At 58.1% G+C, this 18,267-nt stretch overlaps 1 protein-coding gene across 1 annotated transcript; it reads left to right on the top strand.

The window, feature by feature from the left end:
- The first annotated feature begins 2,470 nt into the window (after window positions 1–2,470).
- UCK2 (uridine-cytidine kinase 2) lies at window positions 2,471–18,021 on the top strand. The gene is made up of 7 exons (XM_068690558.1): window positions 2,471–2,746; window positions 10,888–11,047; window positions 11,935–12,031; window positions 12,553–12,695; window positions 15,382–15,479; window positions 17,069–17,117; window positions 17,607–18,021. The coding sequence occupies exons 1-7, from the start codon at window positions 2,648–2,650 to the stop codon at window positions 17,744–17,746; spliced, it is 786 nt and encodes a 261-aa protein (XP_068546659.1). The 5' UTR covers window positions 2,471–2,647; the 3' UTR covers window positions 17,747–18,021.
- Window positions 18,022–18,267: the final 246 nt, after the last annotated feature.

The following is an 18,267-nucleotide window of genomic DNA, read 5'->3' as shown; positions in this document are numbered from 1 at the left end:
GTCTGTCATGGAACAACCGTGCAGCAGAAGCGGGTCAGGAGCAGACAGTCAGTGAGGAACCCCTCTCCAGGGCCCGTGCTTTGAACTGGATGCAGAGGTGACATGGGCTCTTTGTAATTTCATCCTGTCGTTTTGAATCACACCAGGATCCTTATCAGCAGGTTTTTCCAGACAACAGAAGGCATATTACTCTCAATGGCATTTCTTTTTAAAACAGTTTTCTGTGCTTTGATCAACATGTGAAGGACAGACGAGGAGTTGGATGCAGTTCGATTTGAACGAGCCTGGGATGTGAGCAAAAGGAAAACGTTTGCATAATCCATGGCTCCGGATGCACGAGCTAAGGGCCGGTCCCATCTGCAAATATTCTAGGTGCAGCAGAGGTGATATTTCTGGAGGTAACCTTCAAGTCCAGACTGGAGGAAGACATTTCCAAACAGATTTGATATACTGAAGTCTCCAGACTGAAACTGAACAAAAGGTTAGGTTGCTTTGCACAGGGTGTTAGTGAGAGGCACTTCGGAGGAACAGAGCGTAAGATTCTCAGGTACAAATGAAAGCTGCCATCTAAAACTAACTGGGACTTGGATTTGATTCACTTCCAGTTTACTGCTGTGGCCTGGTTTTGAAAGAGCTGTTAATCTGCTCTCTGCAAGTTCTCTTTGTGCTCTGTACAAATAAATCTTGAATATCCCTCACTTGTACGGCCATCAAGAAGCGTTTACTTATCTGCCCCTCTAGAAGCGTGTCTGCTCCTGCCACGTGCCAAGAATCTTTTTTTTGAAGGGGAACGGGTGATGAAATGCTGTGATGGGCATCCCGCAGAGCCACTTGGCTCTGGGGTCAGGGACAGCACGGTCTGAAGTGGCTGCAGCTCAGCAGAGGTTTTGATCTGCCTCCAGAAAGGGCAGCAGCGAGGGAGGAGAACCAGATAACCTGGAGGTCACCGCGCACCGAAGGGGCTTTGCCGTTCAGACACGGGGTGAGAAGGATGAACTCGGAACAGCTCCTGGTGATGCACAGGAATTGTACCCGCGATCGGCACTTGGAAATTTGCACGGAGCCGTGGGAACCCACTGGAATTCGTCCTCGCAGGAAGCTCTCAGCCACATTTAGCACTTCCTGCCCGCGGTGCCATGCTCCCAAGCGACAAGCCGACACTGCTCGAGGGCTCTCGGCAGCGGTGGACAGAGAGGCTGCACCTTCCCAGGAGATCCTCTCCTCATCTGTCCTCTGCGTGGTGAAGGCTGGGATGTGGGACCCTGCCTGGCAGATGTTTCTACACCACTGTATTGAATTGGGAGAAGCTAAAACCTCACCAAAACTTGTAATCTTATGGATGGGGCTGGGAGGAATCTCAGTGTGTTGCTTAGGCCATCCCCTGCCCCAACGCAGGATCAAAATTCGAATCAAAATTTCTATACAGGAACCTGCCTAGTGCGTTTTTTTACTTATTTGTTTGTTTGTTTTAAATCCTTGGTGGTGAAGAATCCTGATTATCCCTAAACAACCTAGTCTGGGACTTAAACACTCTCACATTTAGCAAACGTCCCTTAATATCTATCCTGAATTGCCCTTGTGGAATTTGAGCTGGCAACGTTTTGTTCTGGTCCCTGCGGGTAGCAGAAATGTCTTCCCTGCTGTCTGTGATGTCCCTTTATGTATTTTTGAAGTGCGTGTCATGTGTTCCCTCGGCCATCTCATCCCTAGCCTAAACCCAGAGTTCCTGTGGTCCTTCTGCAAAACCAGACCTCTGCCTGCTGTCGGAGGCCCTGTGTCTCCGTCAGGCCTCATCTCTCCCAAAACGCGGTACCCAGCGGCGTTCGTGCCGAGCCAAGGGCCAGCGACTGCATTCCACCTGTGTTTTCTGTGTCCCAGCGGGATGTTTGCCTTGTTCACAGCGGCACGGCATCGACTCTTTGATCCGCTGCACCCGGATCTTTATCAGCGGAGGGCTTTGCCAGCCAGCAGGTTCCCCTCTTGCCTTTTCACACCGGATTGCTCCTACCTCAGTGCAGCACCTCGCACCCACCTGTGTGGCCCCCGCCCTACACCTCGCTGGGCCTTTTTGCCTTTTCCTCTTGGCTTTTGGGGTGCTTGAGGCTCCTCCGGGCCTGCTCCCATTTACCAGAGTGGCAGGCACAACCTTTATTCCCAGCCTTGGGCTGCTAAGGAGCATCCTGGGGGGGCGAGAAGCCGGGGTAGGGGTGGGGGACAAACCTTGTGGGGCACACCAGCTTGAGACACAGTGGGGGGAGACCCTGGGGAGAGGCAGTAAGGAACAAGAGCAGACACTAAGGGACACGGCAGGCACTAAGGGACGCAGCAGGCATTGAGGGGCAGGCACTAAGGGACATTCCCCTGGGGACAACCCCCGGGGCCGAGGGGCAGGGACCCGGGGGCCGCCTCGCCTTTGTCCCCGGGGCTGCCCGGGGGGGAGGGAGGCGCGGTGGCGGCGCGGCCGGGAGCCGGAGCATGTGCAGCTGCGGCAGGCACCTGGCAGGGAGCCGCAGCGCCGGGGATGTGAGGCAGCAGCAGGCGGGGAGGAAGGCCCTTGACTCATCAGATAAATCCAGCCCCGCCAGGAGAAGCGAAGGCGGAGGGAGGCGCGGCGCAGGAGCACGCTGAGAGAGAGAGAGAGGGGAGGATGGCGGGGGACAGCGAGCAGCGGCTGGAGGAGCAGGGGCAGCCCAGCGGCGGAGAGCCCTTCCTCATCGGGGTCAGCGGCGGCACGGCCAGCGGCAAGGTGCGCCCAGGAGGCTCCGGGAGAGCCCCGGGAGCGGCTCCGGGAGCGGGGCCGGGGCCGGGGCCGGGCGGCCGCCGCCACGTGCGCTGCGGGGCCGGGCCCGTGCTGGGGACACCGCGGCGGGGAGGGGGGCTCCGAGCGGGCACCCCCATCCTGCTGCCCCCCCTCCCCTTATCCTGCTGCCCCCCCATCCTGCTGCCCCCTTATCCCCCCATCCTCCTGGCCCTCCTGCAGCCCCCCGGCCGGCAGCGGTGCGGCTGCCCGTGGTGTTTTACCCTCCCCCATCCCCGGTTCTTTTATTTTTGCTTTGGGTTTTATGTGATTCTTCTTCTTTTTTTTTTTTTTTTTTTAAGCGGAGGGGGGCTCGTGCAGGAGTTGGTGGGGAGCTGCTGACTCACGGCCCCGCTCCCCCCGGCTCTGGGGGGCGAGCTGCGGGTGTGCCCGGGGGGCTGCTGCACCCCAGCCGCAGGGCTGCGGGGAATCCCTGCTCAGCCCTGTGCTCAGCCCCTGGCAGCTCGCTTTCTGTCCCAATACTGGAAAAAATATACTTTATTTTTTTATTCATTTTCCCCTATTTAAGAGCAGACCCACAGCTGACCCATCCACCCAGCGCAGAAATTCTACCTGCCCTTTTCTTTTTATTTTTATTTTTTTTAAAGGGGAGAGCACCCCTGGGTGTAGAAGCACCCCTGAGATATTTCTTGGTAAAGGGACTGAGCGTGGGCCGCCACATGGAGGCAGAGCCCGGTGTCTGGGTGCATTCGTGTTCGGAGGGGGCCTCTCTCTGTCTCGAAGGGTGGCACAAGCCAGCTGCTGCACCCCAGCCCCTAATCGCAGCGTTTTCAGGACGTGTCGCCGAGGATCCTATTGATTCTTGGCCCGCAGCTCCTGCTGCGAGGAGGAAAAATCCAGATATAACAGGGAAGGGATGGCGAGGGAGGATGCAATCCCTTCCACTGGGGACCGGGGCTGGGTTGTTCCTGCGGCAGGGCTCTGGTGACTCAAATGCGCTGGGTTTGTCTGCTCTCTGATGCGTGGGGCTGCCTCTCTGTAGCTGCCCCAATAACATTGTGTCTGGCGCTGCCGAACTGTTATGTCTCTGAACACCGTGTCTCTGGCCCACAAGGTAAAAGCAGTGATTACAGTACAATACGCCGCGGTTGTTCCCAACTTCAAAGTGGAAATGCTTCAGCAGCAGCAGGCTGCCTTAGAAAAAAAAAAAAAATAGGGAAATGGTTCTTTCTAACTAGAGAGATGTGCTAGCTGGCTTTTCCTGTCTCTCAGCTTTGATTCCCCCCCCTCCAAGTGCTTGCTGGCTGCTAAAAACCTCAGTGCGGTGCTGCCCGGCTGAAGGGAGTCCAGCAGACCAGCACGAAGTTTGTGGGAAAAGGCCGCGAGAAATATGCTGCCAAAAATAAACCTGGAAAAATATTTTTCTTAACAAAGCGAGCTGGCTCAAGGAGAAGCAATAGGGAGAAAGGAGCGGGGGCTTGCACGCGCTCATGGGCACCTCGGTTGGTGCTGGGATGTGGCTGCTGCGGAGGGAGAGGCGAGGAGAGCGGCTCCCGCCTGGCCCCCAGGAGCACAAGGCTCCTGGAGGGAAAGCGAAGCAGGCACCTTTCCCACCGGGAAGGTGACAAAATCCCTGCGACCCGCCTTGGCACCAATTGGGGGTTGTTGTGCCAGCACACCCCTTTGGCAGCGCACCAGCCCCAAGATAACGGAGGGTGTTTGCCGGCCGAGGGCCCCCCCCCAGCTCCTCCCACTGCTGCTTTTGTTGAGTCTGAGATGGGGAAAAAATGCTCCGCGGTCCCCCCACGTCCCTCTGCGGGGCTGTGGAAGGCAGGGAGCCTGTCTGGAGCTTGCCACAGCTTTCTGTGTCGCGTGGAGCCTTCCCCCGCGGGCCCGGGGCAGCGCTTGGCTGGCATTTCTTACAGGCAGATTTTTTGGGAAGTCAAATCCAAATGCTGACTGCTGTTCCCTAGTGAGCAAGAGAGGCTTGAGGAACTTTTAGGACTCCGGTAGGAGGTAGGAAAATGGGCATCCTCCTGCATTTGGGCCTTGCAAGAAACCTGGACTGTGCGGGGAGGATGATCGGGGAGCGGCAGAGGTGCTGGGCAGGCTGTCGTGCTGCAGCCTCTCGGAGGGCAGTGCCAGAGCTGTGGTGGCTCCTCACAAAAGCTTGATGGGAGACAGAGCTTCTCCCTTTGTCCCCCTAAATCCAAGCCATGTCCAGCACAGGCAAAGCGTGCTGCTGTCTGATGTGGAAGAGATGACTTGGCATTGAGACCCCCTCCTGTGCCAAAACCAGAGAGGACTGCAACCGCCTCGTTCCCTCAGAGGGATTCCAGGGGCTGGTGGTAGCATTTTGTTCATGCTAAAAGCCTTCAAAGTGCTCTGCTGAAGCTCTAGTTCCCTTCTTCTACCCGTGGTCTTTGTGCTAACAGCTTCTTCCCTCCCTCCCACGAGAGACTCCTGACTACAAAGCACCGCCGCACGCGAGGCAGGCAGCCAGGCTGGAGGGGAGCTCAGCAAGGTGATTACTGGGATGAGCTGGAAAATGTCAGGGTGTCTCCTGGAGGCCTTCAGGTGTCCCCACGTCAGTTGAGCTGCTGGGACCCCGCGGCTCTGCCGGCTTGCTGCCAGCAGCATCTGGTGCTGGGGTGGCTGCAGGGGTGGGGAGAGCTCTTCAAACCCAGGCTGAAGCATTGATTGCTTGGCCCCACGTGATGCGAGGCGAAGTGCTGATCGCTACCTTCCAGCAGGAGGTTGTAAGAAAAGAGAGATTTACAATGGGCTGAGTGCTCTCGTTGGCTGCTTGATGATGTGAGGGCCGAGTATGGGTGCCACCAGGGCCTGGTGGCTGCGCTTTTGGGGTCTTTAATTAGCGCATCAAGTAGTAAATGTCTGTTTGAACATGCAGACCTAAGAGTTCCCAGACTGCAGAGCACCAAAACTGCAGTGTGTGTTCAGCCAGGTGTCTTTGCTGCTAATCCTCAAAGCACTTCTGCTTTGAACATCAAAACTGGTGTTTGGGGTTGGTGTGGCCATGGTGGAGCCAGCCAGGAGGCTGAAAAGGCGCTGGGCAGGTGGGACAAGCAGTGTCTTGGTCCCCCCCATCTCCCTATGGAGCAGTTCCCTCTCCACATGGGGCCTCTTGTACGAAAGAGAGCTCAGACCCCTGCACTAGCAAGGGTTGAGGTCCCCCACAGCAACCTGTGGGTCATGGCCACTGTGTCACCACCTGGACGCCAGGCAGAGAAGCCCAGGGGAGAGCCAGGAGCGATCCAGAGGCTTGTGCTAGCCACAGGAGCATCTGGAAGAGGACTCGCAGGGACTGCGGCAGCCTTGTGGCAGCTCAACACCATTTCCTGGTGACGTTTTGTGGCTGGCAGGAGCCCCGGATCACAAGGTCTGACTTCATAAACGCTGGTGTCAGAGTGTGCTAGAGACTCGTCAAACCTTCTGGTAGAACACTGCTCCGTGCCAGCCACTGATCAGCCCGAAACACGGGGCGTTTTGATGGGTCAGCCCTTCCTGGGGCCGGCTGAGTATGTGCAAGCTCGCTGGGGAGCCTCTCTGGTGTTGTCCCCCAGGCTCCAGAAGAATATCTTGCAGCAAAAACAGGTGGATTCGGAGAGATTGTGTTAGGGGGGTTGTCTTTCTGCCCACACATCGTCTGTGTTCAGATCCTCTGTGTCTGCGTGCACCTGTTAGTGCTAGAACCTGGGACTGCTGATGCCATGTGAATAAATAGGAACCTGGCTGTCCCTTTTTGGGACTGCTCAGCCTGTGGCTCGCAGAGGGAAAGGCAGGAGTGGGGAACCTGCCCGGGAAAGCTCTGGGTGGAGGCCTGGCATTTCGGTATGAGAACAGCAAGTTTCCAGTCCCAGTGCTGCCCTACGGATGTGCTCCGTTGGGACTGGGAAGGACTGCGTGGGTCACAGATGTGTAATAGATGCTCTGGGACCTTCCCAATTTGGCATCTGTTTTGTGTGCCATCCCAGTCCACTGAGCACTTCCTAATACCCTATAATTAATATAAAAATCAACAGTTAGTGCGCTGCAGGAGATAAGCTGTGGAGAAGGGCAGCATTACTAGGGTTGTGATCTCTGGGACTCAGTTGAGTAGAAGTCCCAGGTGATGTCTGGAAAGGAAGCCATACCCTGTGCTACAGGGGGCATCATCCCAGCAGTCCCCTAATGTGACCTTAGGGGAAATCCTGCCAGATCCCCAAAATGGAGACTTTAAACCACAAGCACGATGAGGACACCCGGCCAGGATCCTGCAGATCACAGGGTCCCGCCTGGTGCCTCTGCCTGGTTCCTGCAGCACTGTCTGGCTGCGTTCTCCCCAGTACCCATCTGAAGTCATACCAAGAGGGACTGCGGGCTAATCTGCATAATAATATTGGAAAATTAGTCAACTGAAGTGTATTTGAGCGGCTGGCTATAGGCCATGAGTGGATATGAATTAAATATGTAATGTAATTAATATATTTCAACTAAACGTGAGGCGTAGGGCTCCAAACACCCTTCTGCCGGGTTCCTTCCCTGGTGCACCACCTCTGTCCTTCCAGGAAAATACTCTGGTGTTGTTCCCCGGCACCCCCTGTGTCTTTCCCAGGAGAATAAAGCTGCGCTTCTTCCTAAAACACTAGCTGGTTGTGTGCTTGGTGCAGAGGAGGAATCCTGCAAGGGGAGCTGCAGCTGCTTCTGCTCAGGAATGACATCTCCGAGCTCTCTTCTCGAGCTGGGCTGTGCAGAGACCTCCCTCTCAGCGTGTACAGCTTTCCCAGGGACCAGCTCGAGCTCAGAGAGCGATGGATGGTGCCTGGGAAGCCCTGCCTCGGTGTGGTGTGGCTGGCATGGCAAGGGTCTGCTCGGCATCCTCAGAGGCTGCTGTGTCCTGTCTATATTTTGGTTTTAACCAGGTTCTGGAGCACATTGCGCTTGCTGGGTGTGAATCAGCCCCAGCCTTTGCTTGGGCCATGACGAGTAAAGCCGTGTGTGGATGGTGGCTGGCCAGGGAGGAGGCCGAGCAGAGGCAAGGAGGCCTTTCATGCTGTATCTCCCACCTTCAAAGCGTGTAGCAGGGCTAGAACTTGGTATGAGGCCCAAATCCTGGAGTTTCAGTGTTGGGATTCACCAAGAGCATCACTGCACCTCCCTCAAGTCATTCCTCTGTCTGCCTCTGCACTCCTGGGCTTCTCAGGGAAGAAATGAATTTCTTCACCCCCAGAAGTGGTTGATGGTGGGAGTTAGGAATAGGAAGGGAAGGAATCAGGGCCCAGGTTGTCCCTTCAGGTGGGCGCTGGGTGTCAGCACCATGCATCCCCTGGGTCCCACCAGTGCAGCCAGGCCGGCCTCATCCCACCTTGGTCATTCTTGGCCAAGACATGACTAAGATGTCCTCCTGGGCTCCTGCAGGCCCTCCCCAGAGCCCCGCCACCCCCATTTGCACTTAGGAGTGGGTTTTCACGCTGCTGATTAACTTTGGCCACGTGTACGTACACGGAGCTGGTCTGTGAGAAGGGGTTTGAGCAGGGCACTTGCGTCACTTACTTGGAAGATGTTTCCTGAGGCTGGGAGTTTCTGTTCCTGCTTGTAGGGGAATTTGTAACCTCTGTGTTTCTGGTTTTTCTTCCTCCTTAGCGTATGGTGTTTGTCGACCGAGGGGAAAAGCTGCCTGCCCTGCTATAGGAGCGTTTGGGATGGCATCAGGGAATGCCTGTCACAAACCGCTTTTGTTTCTGCCAAAAGTCATCACAAGGAGGGGAAAACCCCTCTGCACCGAGACGTGGGGCGGACACTGTTCTTACCATCCCCAGATAGGCTGGGGGAGGCCTCCTGGGGCCTGCTGGGCTGGAGGAGCACGCTGTGTCCCCCACGGGGCCTACAGGGAACCAGGGTGACACGTGTGCCCCTTCCCTGAGCCCAGCGGTGACATTCCTGCAGGGTGTCCTTCTGATTTTCCTTGTCTGCTGCTGCTCACAGCTCTCTGAAACCCACCAGAGAAAAGGGAAGGGGTCCAAAGCAAGGGGCACTTGCCACCCCAGAGCTTTGGAAGGTGAATACAGCCGGGATATGCTCCAGCAGGAGGGCGTATATGTGAGCCAGGCTTTGTGTTCCCCTCTCCAGCTGCTGAGGGTGACTTTCTCTTGGGGTTTTTCTCACCATCAGGTGTCCTAAGTTGGGTGTCATGGAACATGAGGGTGATTCTCAGAGCTGATGGGGACTTCTCCCTGCTTTCCAGGATCAGTAGACTAGGCATGAGCGTGCACAAGGCAGAGTAAGGACTGAGAGGAACTGCCTGATGCTGTGAAACGATTTTATTATCTGTCTGTGTGCTGAAGTCCAAGGGGAGAGTGCAAATTGTGTTGCTTTCACTGCTCTGAAGGAGCTCTGCTCCCTTCCCCAGGCTGGGGAAAGCAGTTTCTGGTGCAGATCCATACGGATCCCACTGATCTGCAGGCTGGGGATCTGTCCTGGAGGCTGTGCTGGAAGGTGGTTGATTAAAATTTGCAAAGGGCCTGGGAAATGTGGTGTCCCTGGCAGCTGCGGCCAAGGCCGAGCCCTGCTGCGCCATCAGCACGGGCAGTGAGGAACGGCAGCGGCGTCTGGGCGAGAGCGCAGGGAGGAAAAGCGGAGGAGAGGCAGCGTGCATGCCCTGTGGGATACAGCTGGACAAGCAGTGGGGCTGGAGAAGGATGTGGGGAGTGGGAAAACAGAGCAAACAGAGCGGGGGCTCCTGCTCTGTCACGCACGCAGCTTGTGCATGCCGAGGAGCCGCCTGGCAGCGGCTCGCCGCGGTGCTTTGTTCTGGGCGCAGGGCAGGGCTGCCGACGTGGCTCGGGGAAGCAGGGCTCGCCCTCCAGAGGTGGGTGGGATGCTCAGGGAGACCCCGACCCTGAGCAGCAACCTGAACGTCTGCCTGGGGCTGTGGGACCGCTGTCGGGCAGCCCGGGCCGGTTGGCTGGCTGCGCTCGGCGGCTCTGCAGCGCGGCTGGGGCTGACTCACAGCGCGGCGTGGTCACAGCCAAGTCAGGTCAGCCTGGCCCGAGGGGAACAGACGCTCTCTGGGGACAGCAATGCCGTCAGATCTTCCAGCTTCGCAGGCAAACTGCCTTGCCCTCCGCCTGCCGGGGCTGTGACCTCTGCCAGCCCTGCCTTCCGCTCCTCCTTCCCCTCGCCAGCGCTGCCTCCCGAGGCTGCCAGCTGGGTATGGGGCAGACGGCTGAGCCAGCAGCAAGATGGGAGCATGGATAGAGCCACAGGCAGGCCGAGGCAAGCGAGCCTCTCACTGCAAAGCAGAGAGCGTGGCAGAGGGTATTTTCGGTGACTGAGGCCAGCAGCAGCTCAGTGGGGTGTTTGCAGCGAGCGTGATTCATGCGGGAGGTGAAGCTGCTCAGCTTGGTGCCAGGAGCACCCCTTTTCCCCCCATCCCAAGTCGGGGGGATGCTGGTGGCAGAGCAATGCCCCCCCCAGCCTGTCCTGGGCTCTTGCTGGCTGGGGCAGGCAGCAGCCAAGGCCTCCCGTGACTAAGGAGAAGGGACAGAAGCACACTTTGGGGTTTGTCCCCAACGCCGTGCCCTGATTCATGCCTGCTGCAAGGTGTCGGTCCCCGTGCCAGGGGCACTCGTGGGGATCTTGTGCCAGCAGCCAGAGCCACGTGGCTGTGTGGCTGCTGGCTCCGCAGTGCCCTTCGCTTTGCTGTGCCAAGAGGCACCAGGATATGCTCACGGCTGCTCCTCCCAGCCCTGGCAGCTGTGGCAGAGCTCTGATAAAGTCTCCGGGCTCTCCTCCTGGTATCTTGTCATCTTGGGCTGTATTCAGGGTATGAAGACAGCCTGGCCCTGCCTCTCTGCAGATTTTTTCTTCCTCCCTAGTCATGCAGCCATGGGGTTTCTGGGCTGGGGGGATGTTGCCTGGTGCTGCTTTCACACCAGAGGGTCCCGTGGTGATGCCCTTGAAGCACTTCTCCTGCTGTGCCTTTGGGCTGTGCCTTCGAGGGGACCACAAACTCTTGGCTGAAGGTCCAGCGAGCGGTGTCCCACGCGTGCCATTACTGGGGGACATTCTCCCCACGTGGCTCAGACACCGCTGCCCCTGACTTGTCCCCTTTGCTGCTCTTTTCCCAGTCCTCGGTCTGCTCCAAGATCGTCCAGCTGCTGGGCCAGAACGAGGTGGACTACCGCCAGAAGCAGGTGGTGATCGTGAGCCAAGACAGCTTCTACCGGGTCCTCACCTCGGAGCAGAAATCCAAAGCGCTCAAAGGCCAGTTCAATTTTGACCACCCAGGTGAATGGAGAACGGCACCGGGGCTCTGCCACGCGGGTCTGGAGTGGGAACCCCCATCCCACGGGCAAAAAGCCTTGCAGGGACACCAGGGCTCTGCCTGGGGCCGGCTGGGGATCTGTGGGTGGCTTAGTGAAGGCCTTGTGGAGCTAGGAGCCTTGTGTCAGAGGTGGGGCCGCCTGTGACCCTTGCAGCACAACCTCTGTTTTCCCAGGAAATCAGCTGCCTGTGGGGTGGAGTGCTTTGGATGAGAAAGGGCAGGTTGTGAGCTGTCAGACTCCTTAAGATGCTCCTCTTCTCCTCTCGGCAAAAACACGCCCCGGTTTGAAAACCCTTCTGGGTCAGGACCGGGGAAATCCAGCCTGGCACAGCTCCCCGGAGCCACCAGCTCCATGTCCCTCCTTCAAGGAGGGAACCGTCTTGTGCAGCTGCCCTGCAGACCCATCTGCTGGGATGGCCGTGCCCTGCTGCTACAACAGGGGCTCTTTGAACTGTCCCCAGGCTTGGTGGGGAAATTCCAGAGCCACTGTCCCCTCGTCCCCCACGAGGACAATGGCTGCAGGCAGCGAGCACCGAGCAAACAGAGCCCTGTCTGTCTGGTGGCTCAAGGCTGAAACACTGCTGCAGTCTCTGCGAGGGCCGGAGCCCCAGAGGAGATGCCTTCCCAAACCCAGGCCCTCAGCGCGGCCGTACAAGGCTGGTATTGATTCCTGCAGACCAGATCCTAGGCTGGTACAAAGCAGCAGAGCCCTGGGCTTTGCAGCACCCGTGGGACAAGCGGGGCTTTCCTGCAGAGACACAGCCAGAGCCGCGAGCGGGGTGCCGGTGGCCCTGCCTAGGCTTAGCGCGGCGTGCGAAGCCACCTCGGGTAACGTTTGTTCTCTCCTCAGATGCCTTTGACAACGAGCTGATCGTGAAAACACTCAAAGAGATCACGGAAGGGAAGACGGTCCAGATCCCCGTCTATGACTTTGTCTCCCACTCCAGGTCCAACAGCCGCTCCTGCCTTGCTGCACCTCCGCCGCGGTGTGGTGCACGGCCGTGCCGCCCCAACCACCCGCCCCTCCGCTTGTGCCACCCCACAGCTCCCATGCTGACGGCTCCAGGCCTCTTGGTTAGAGGATCCAAGGCTGGCACAGGCACAGCCTGGGGGTCTGGAGAGCTGCACGGCCATGTGATGCCATCCAGCAACACACAGGCAGCAGCGGAGGAGGGCTACAGCCCCCCCACCCGCGCTTCCTCTCCCTATAAACTGTGTTTGTGGCTGTAATGAGTATTCCGGGCTCAAACACTCCTGCACTGCCAGGAAAAGAATTCTTGCAGCTCTTGCTCCCGTCGCTCCTCCCTTGCATGTGTTCAGCTTGTTTTTGCATGCCTGCGTTGGTCGGGCATGGCATGACCCTGCTCCTTGTCCTGCAAAAGCAGGAGCGCCACTGCTTTCCCCCATCCCTCTTGGCTTGTTCTCCCCCCTGCCAGCACATTTTGACTCTCCTCCTTCCCTCTGCTAGGAAAGAGGAGACGGTGACCGTCTACCCCGCCGACGTGGTGCTCTTCGAAGGCATCCTGGCCTTCTACAGCCAGGAGGTGCGGGATCTCTTCCGCATGAAGCTCTTTGTGGACACGGATGCAGACACCCGGCTGTCCCGCAGAGGTGAGGCCTGAGCGTGCGTCGTGCAGCAGGGAGAGAAATGTGGCCTAAAATTGGCTCCCAGAAATGTGAGAGAAATGAGGGTGTGTGTGTGTGAGGGTGTGATGCATACGGGGAGTGTGCTCATGCACTTGGTCAGCGCAAGCATAGCAGCGTGGAGTCTCCGTGCTCCTTGGCACTGGGGGCGAGGAGCCCTAGGAACCAGAATATCCCTCTGTAGGACTCCCCACGTCCAGCTGGCTTGGCTGCACGTCACCGGGTGGTGCAGGACGGGCACTGACAGCCTCCCCAGCATGTCTGGGGTGCAGGTGACTTAAAGGAGGGGTCCCACGCAGGCTGTGACAAGAGAAGCATGTCCCAGTGCTTCAGCCCGTACGCACAGGACTGTCCCACGCCGAGCCAGAACTGGTCTTGCCTGCTCAAAGCCCTGCAGCCCTCCTGCTGCCAGATGCACAGCCTCCTCCGTGCTGGGATGTCATCAGTGCTGCTGAAAAGCTGCTCTTTACGCATCCTCCCTGACCCTGCCCACTGTTCCTGCGTGACTCATGCGGGGAGGTGACAGCACACTCATCGCAGGGAGACGTGGTAGCGGGTCACAGACGCACGTTTGCAAGATCCTGCAGTGTGAGCCTTATCCCGTAAACAGACCACGCGGTGCAGGCCCTTGGGCACACAGCCCAGCCAGGGGGCAGCCCGTGATTTTGGCAGCGCCCTGTAGCAGCTGTCCGAAGGCATCTGTGCGTTTGCAGCGCCCTGTGACCACGTGTGCACCCTGATGGCACTCTGCAGCGCCTGCTGCAGCCACTTTGTGCCTTCCTCAGGGATTTCTCCCACCCAGCATCACTAAAGCCTCGCAAAGGGGCTGCTGGCTGGTTGAGGTGCTGGTGTCTCATTGTCAGGCAGCTTGTCTGCCTCCTGGTAGGGAGCTGCCTGTCCGTGTGACAAGTCTCCTGGCCTGCTGTCATCTCCCTGCACGTCTCCCTGGCATTGCTGGGAAAGGAAAGCCAGCGTGTGAGATGCCGAAGGTATAATCATGTCCCTGGAATGTAGCTGGAGGCGGCTTGTAGCAAGAGCGAGTCGGAATCCTGCGTTGTGACATGGCCCTGGGCCATCTTGCTCTCCCACAAGTCCCGAGGAGTTGCAGCAATGGGCTTTTGGGCTGGGTGGCAGCAGGAGATGAAGTTCCTGGAAATGCAGCTGGCAGCTCCGTTAATCAGCAGCGCTGGGGCTGGGTGCGTGTGACTCGCACTGCCCCCCTCTCAGCATCTCTCCCAGAAAAACGCTGCCACCAGAGTGCAAGGGCCCGGATCCGCCAGGTGCCTCCACCAGCCTGCTCTGTGCAGAGCTGCTTCTGGCCAAGCTCCCTCGCTGCCCTGTCCTGTGCCAACTTCATAAAAAAAAAAAAAAAAAAGAGAGAGAGAGAGACCGAGCCAGGTGTCACGTGAGTTTTTCAGGTCTGATTTGAGTGGTGCCTGCTGGCTTTGGGCACGTGCCGCCGTGTCCTTGGGACGCTGGCCTGCCCTGCGAATAGAGGGTGATCCCTCCAGATAGGGCTGCGTGCTCCTCTCGCTGCGACGTGTGGCTCTGGGGCCAAGTACAACTCAGCAGGCGCTTGATTTGTGTTTGGGGGGTCATTGCCCTGCGGTGGTGTGCCCTGGGGGCAGGCAGGAGAGCTCAGCCCTGCCAGGAGCACCCTGCAGCCTGGGCACTCGCCCTTGCAGCTCGTGGACCTCCTGCACTGCCCCAGTGGGGTGTGCAGTGCGTACACCCTTGCCGTGCTGCTTCCCTGCCCCAGAGCAACCAACAAACAGGGTGTGGGACCTGGGAAACAAAAGTCTCTCTGTCTTGCCTCTTTTTTTTATTTTTCCTTGCTTTTTTTTTTTTTTTTTTGGTATTGTTTGTGCTGGGGCTTGCTCCCGCTCTCCAGAGAGGGCAAGGAGCTGGCTGGAGCAGCCTGAGCTGGCCAAACCCTTCCAGGGAATCGGATTCCTGCTGGACTGGGGCACGTGCCTGCACTGAAGGGATTTCGGACCGGAGCTGGCAGCAGCCCAAGCGCCTTGTGCAAACAGGGTGCGAGGCCTGAACGGCACAGCGAGCAGTAGGCAGCTTGCTCTCCTGCCTCCTGGCTTCCTCCCGGGCTGATCTCCTCCCAGCACGTCACCAGCCCCTGTTTTTGAGAGCCTGCTTTGCCTCCCCGTCCCACTCAGCCGGGGACAGCACGAGGAGGCCTGGCAGAGCTGCGTGCGTGGGTTTTGCTCCCCTTGGCTCTGGAGACCTGAGCTGAAACATGCCTTTGTGTGAGCACACAGCAAATCCCAGAGCTTTTCTCTTTGTGCATCTCTCCCCTGGGACAACTGGGAGAATGCCCTGACCCCAGAGGGAGAAGAGGGGCACAAGGGCTGAGGCTGGGGACAGCCAGGACTGGGGTGGCACTTAGAGCAGGACATGTGCTTGCAGAGCTGATGAGGGAGGGAGGCCAAGACAAGCCCTTGGCCAGGTCAGCCAGCCCTTGGCTCCTGGGGAGGCTTGGAAGTGGGCTGGGTGTGTTCGGACATGTGGGCAGCAGCTTCCAGGAACACAGACCGTGGGGAAAATAGCAGGGTGGCCGGCCAAAACCTTGCTGAAGGGAAGGGAGGTGGAGAAATCCATGTCCAGGCTCCTGACTGTGCTTTACGCCTTCCCCCCGCAGTTCTACGAGACATCAGCGAGCGAGGCAGGGACCTCGAGCAGATCTTGTCGCAGTACATCACCTTCGTGAAGCCTGCCTTCGAGGAGTTCTGTTTGCCAGTAAGTACGGGGAGCAGCACACACAGAAAGGCCTCTTTCCCTGGCCAGCTCGTCAGACAGGAGCGTTTCATCTGCCAGAGCCCTCTCCCTGCAGGCGCTGGCAAAAAAAAAAAAATAATAAAGGGGGTGTCAGTGTCAGTGCTGGCCAGGGCGAGATGGGGACTGTTTGTACAGCCACTGCCTTCCCGGTGAGATCACCATCCCCATGGGAAGGCAGACACGGCGAGAGAAACCCCTCCCTGCACGGGGTCAGCCAAGCCAGCGCCCGGCAGCTCAGCAGATGCCAGCTGAGGACGGGTGATCCTTGCCTGCATCTGGCTGGGGAATAGGTCCCCGTCCCCAGGCAGTGAGTGCCGTGCCTGCCTCCTGCTCCAGGCTGTCCTGCCTGCCCTTTTCACCCTGTGCTGCTGGCCGGGTGCTTGGGGGAGCAGCGGGGCTTCTTCCTTTGCTCTGCGCTGCAGGATGTGGCCTTGCAGGTCGCATTTCCCACCTGGTGAGAGGTGAAGGCATAGAGCAGATGGATCTTGCTGGGGGCCAGGCTTGCAGGGCTGCCTCGGGCAAGGAAGTGACTTTGGGAGCTGATAATCGAGGTAGGAAGCCAGGCTGCCTAGCAGACAGGGACTTTGAATGCAGGAGGGCACTGCAGTCCCAGAGACCTTGCAGGTGATGGGGCGTGTTTGCAGGTGTAGCCATTGCACGCTTCCAAGGTCCAGCGTTGGTGTCAGTCCAAAAAAAAAAAAAAAAGGCTTTTTCAGGGAGGCAGGAGCAGCTGGGTGCCTGGCAGGACCCCAGCAAGCTTTGCAAGGGTGAAATGTGAAACAAGGAGGGTAGAAAACAACTGCCTTGTGCCCACCCACCAGCTCTGGACTGGTCTGCTCCCACCTCCAACCCAGTGGTGGGCTTGGCTGCAGATCCACGTGGTTGTGGAGCAAGCTCAGCACCCACTGCTGCTGTTACTGAGCTCCGAGTGTGTCCTGGAGATGTTTGATAGGGCTGGAAGTGCCTGGAGGTGTCAGATCACAGCCTTGGCCCCGCAGGCTGGCTTGCTTGCTGATTGTGGAGCGTGGCTGTCAGGAAGCTGATCAGCTGTAAAAGCTGGCACAAGTTGGAGAGGAAACTGAGACTGGCACCTTCCAGCAAAAATAGGCCGGGCCTGGCATCCTGAGTCAGCCTTTTTCTGCAAATGTTGCTGGTAGAAAACTTCTCCCACATCCCAAGCGGATCAGCCCTGCGTGTCCACGCAGCCCAGGCATGCCAACTCTTGCTCTTGTACCAAGTCTGCTTGGATTTGGGGTGAGGCTGTTCCCTAGAGCATCAGCTGCTGGAGTGATCACGAGGCTTTTTGGGGTGCTTCTTTCCAGAATTTGTTTGAGCTCAGGAAGCTGAAGTCAAGGTGTGAAGTGTGGCCTTCAAAATGCAGAGCAGAAGGCAAAGAAGAGGTTTCAAAATGAATTATCAGCACCAACGCACCTCTCAGAGGGTTTGGGCTTGGGGAGGGGAGGGACGGGACCTGCTGCGGGAAGCGGTGTAATGCCCCAGCTGGGTGGCTCTCCACTTTCCTTGTAACACAATGCTCTCTTTCTTCCCAGACCAAGAAGTATGCTGACGTGATCATTCCCAGAGGAGCAGATAATGAAGGTGAGCAGACCCAGATCTTGCTGTTACGTCCTGGTGTTACGTAGGAGGTAGCAGGGGCTGCCACGGAGGTGATTCAGCCCATGGTCTGGCACCTCGCATGCACTGAGCTGAACCCCTGCCCCGTGCTCCTGCCTGGTGCATCAGTGCCTGGGAGTTTGTGCTCCTCTTATTGAGCCTGGGAGCCCGTCTGTGTGCGGTGCCTGTGGGCAAACAGCTCCCAGCTCATCCCACGCTCAGGGAAAGGTGCTTCTCCAAGGCCAGGCATGCAGGGACGGTCAGGTCTCCCCCTGTTTGGAGCCTGCCTGACCACGCTGGCCAGGAGAGAGGGAAGGAAGGGGCAGCGAGGCAGCTCCTCCCCGCAGGGTTACAGCTCCCCACCGTGGGATGGGAGGTGACGGGAGCAGGGTCATCGCCTCCAGCTTGCCTCTAGTTTTCTGCAGTCCTAACACAACCTCTCCCCCGGTGTCTCTCCCTCCCTTCTGCTCGCAGTGGCCATCAACCTGATCGTGCAGCACATCCAGGACATTCTTAACGGAGGACTCAGCAAACGCCAGAGCAACGGCTACCTGAACGGCTACACTCCTCCCCGCCAGCGGCAGCCCTCAGAGTCCAGCAGCCGGCCTCACTGACCCCGGGCGGCAGGCGGGAGGCTGGGGGCGGAGGGCACTGGGGCCCTGCCGCTGCCCCCCTGTACATACTGTCTGTTCATTCCCCCCTTATCTATTTAAGAAACCAGACGGAGACGAATGCCTTTAATTTTGTATGTTGGAAATGCCGAATGAGAAGCAGCCGGCTGCTCGGGAGCCCGGACCGCCCACAGCTCCTGGCCTTGCTCAGTAACTCCTCCAGCATGGAACCGGCTATAAATCTCTATAAATATAGAATTGCTCTATTTTTGTGTAAATGCAGAATAACGTAAAGTTACTTGCCGTCAGGTATTTGCCAGGCTTGGTGTTGCCGGGAGGGGGCTGGGAAGAGGGTCGGGATGGGAAGAGATGCTGGGGTCGGGATCCTCACCTCGTAGAGAAGAGGAAGAGCATCCAGCAGCTGCTGTAGTATCGCTGTGGTCCCCTTCCCAGGGAAGGGATGAGCTGAGCAGCTTCAGTGCCACACAGACTTTGCGACTAGGCTGTGGTTGCCCCCTCCTGCC

This window comes from Anas acuta, chromosome 8, assembly GCF_963932015.1.
Source record: "Anas acuta chromosome 8, bAnaAcu1.1, whole genome shotgun sequence".
In the NCBI taxonomy this organism is placed as follows: Eukaryota; Metazoa; Chordata; class Aves; order Anseriformes; family Anatidae; genus Anas; species Anas acuta.
This window is presented reverse-complemented; position numbering and strand designations above follow the sequence as displayed.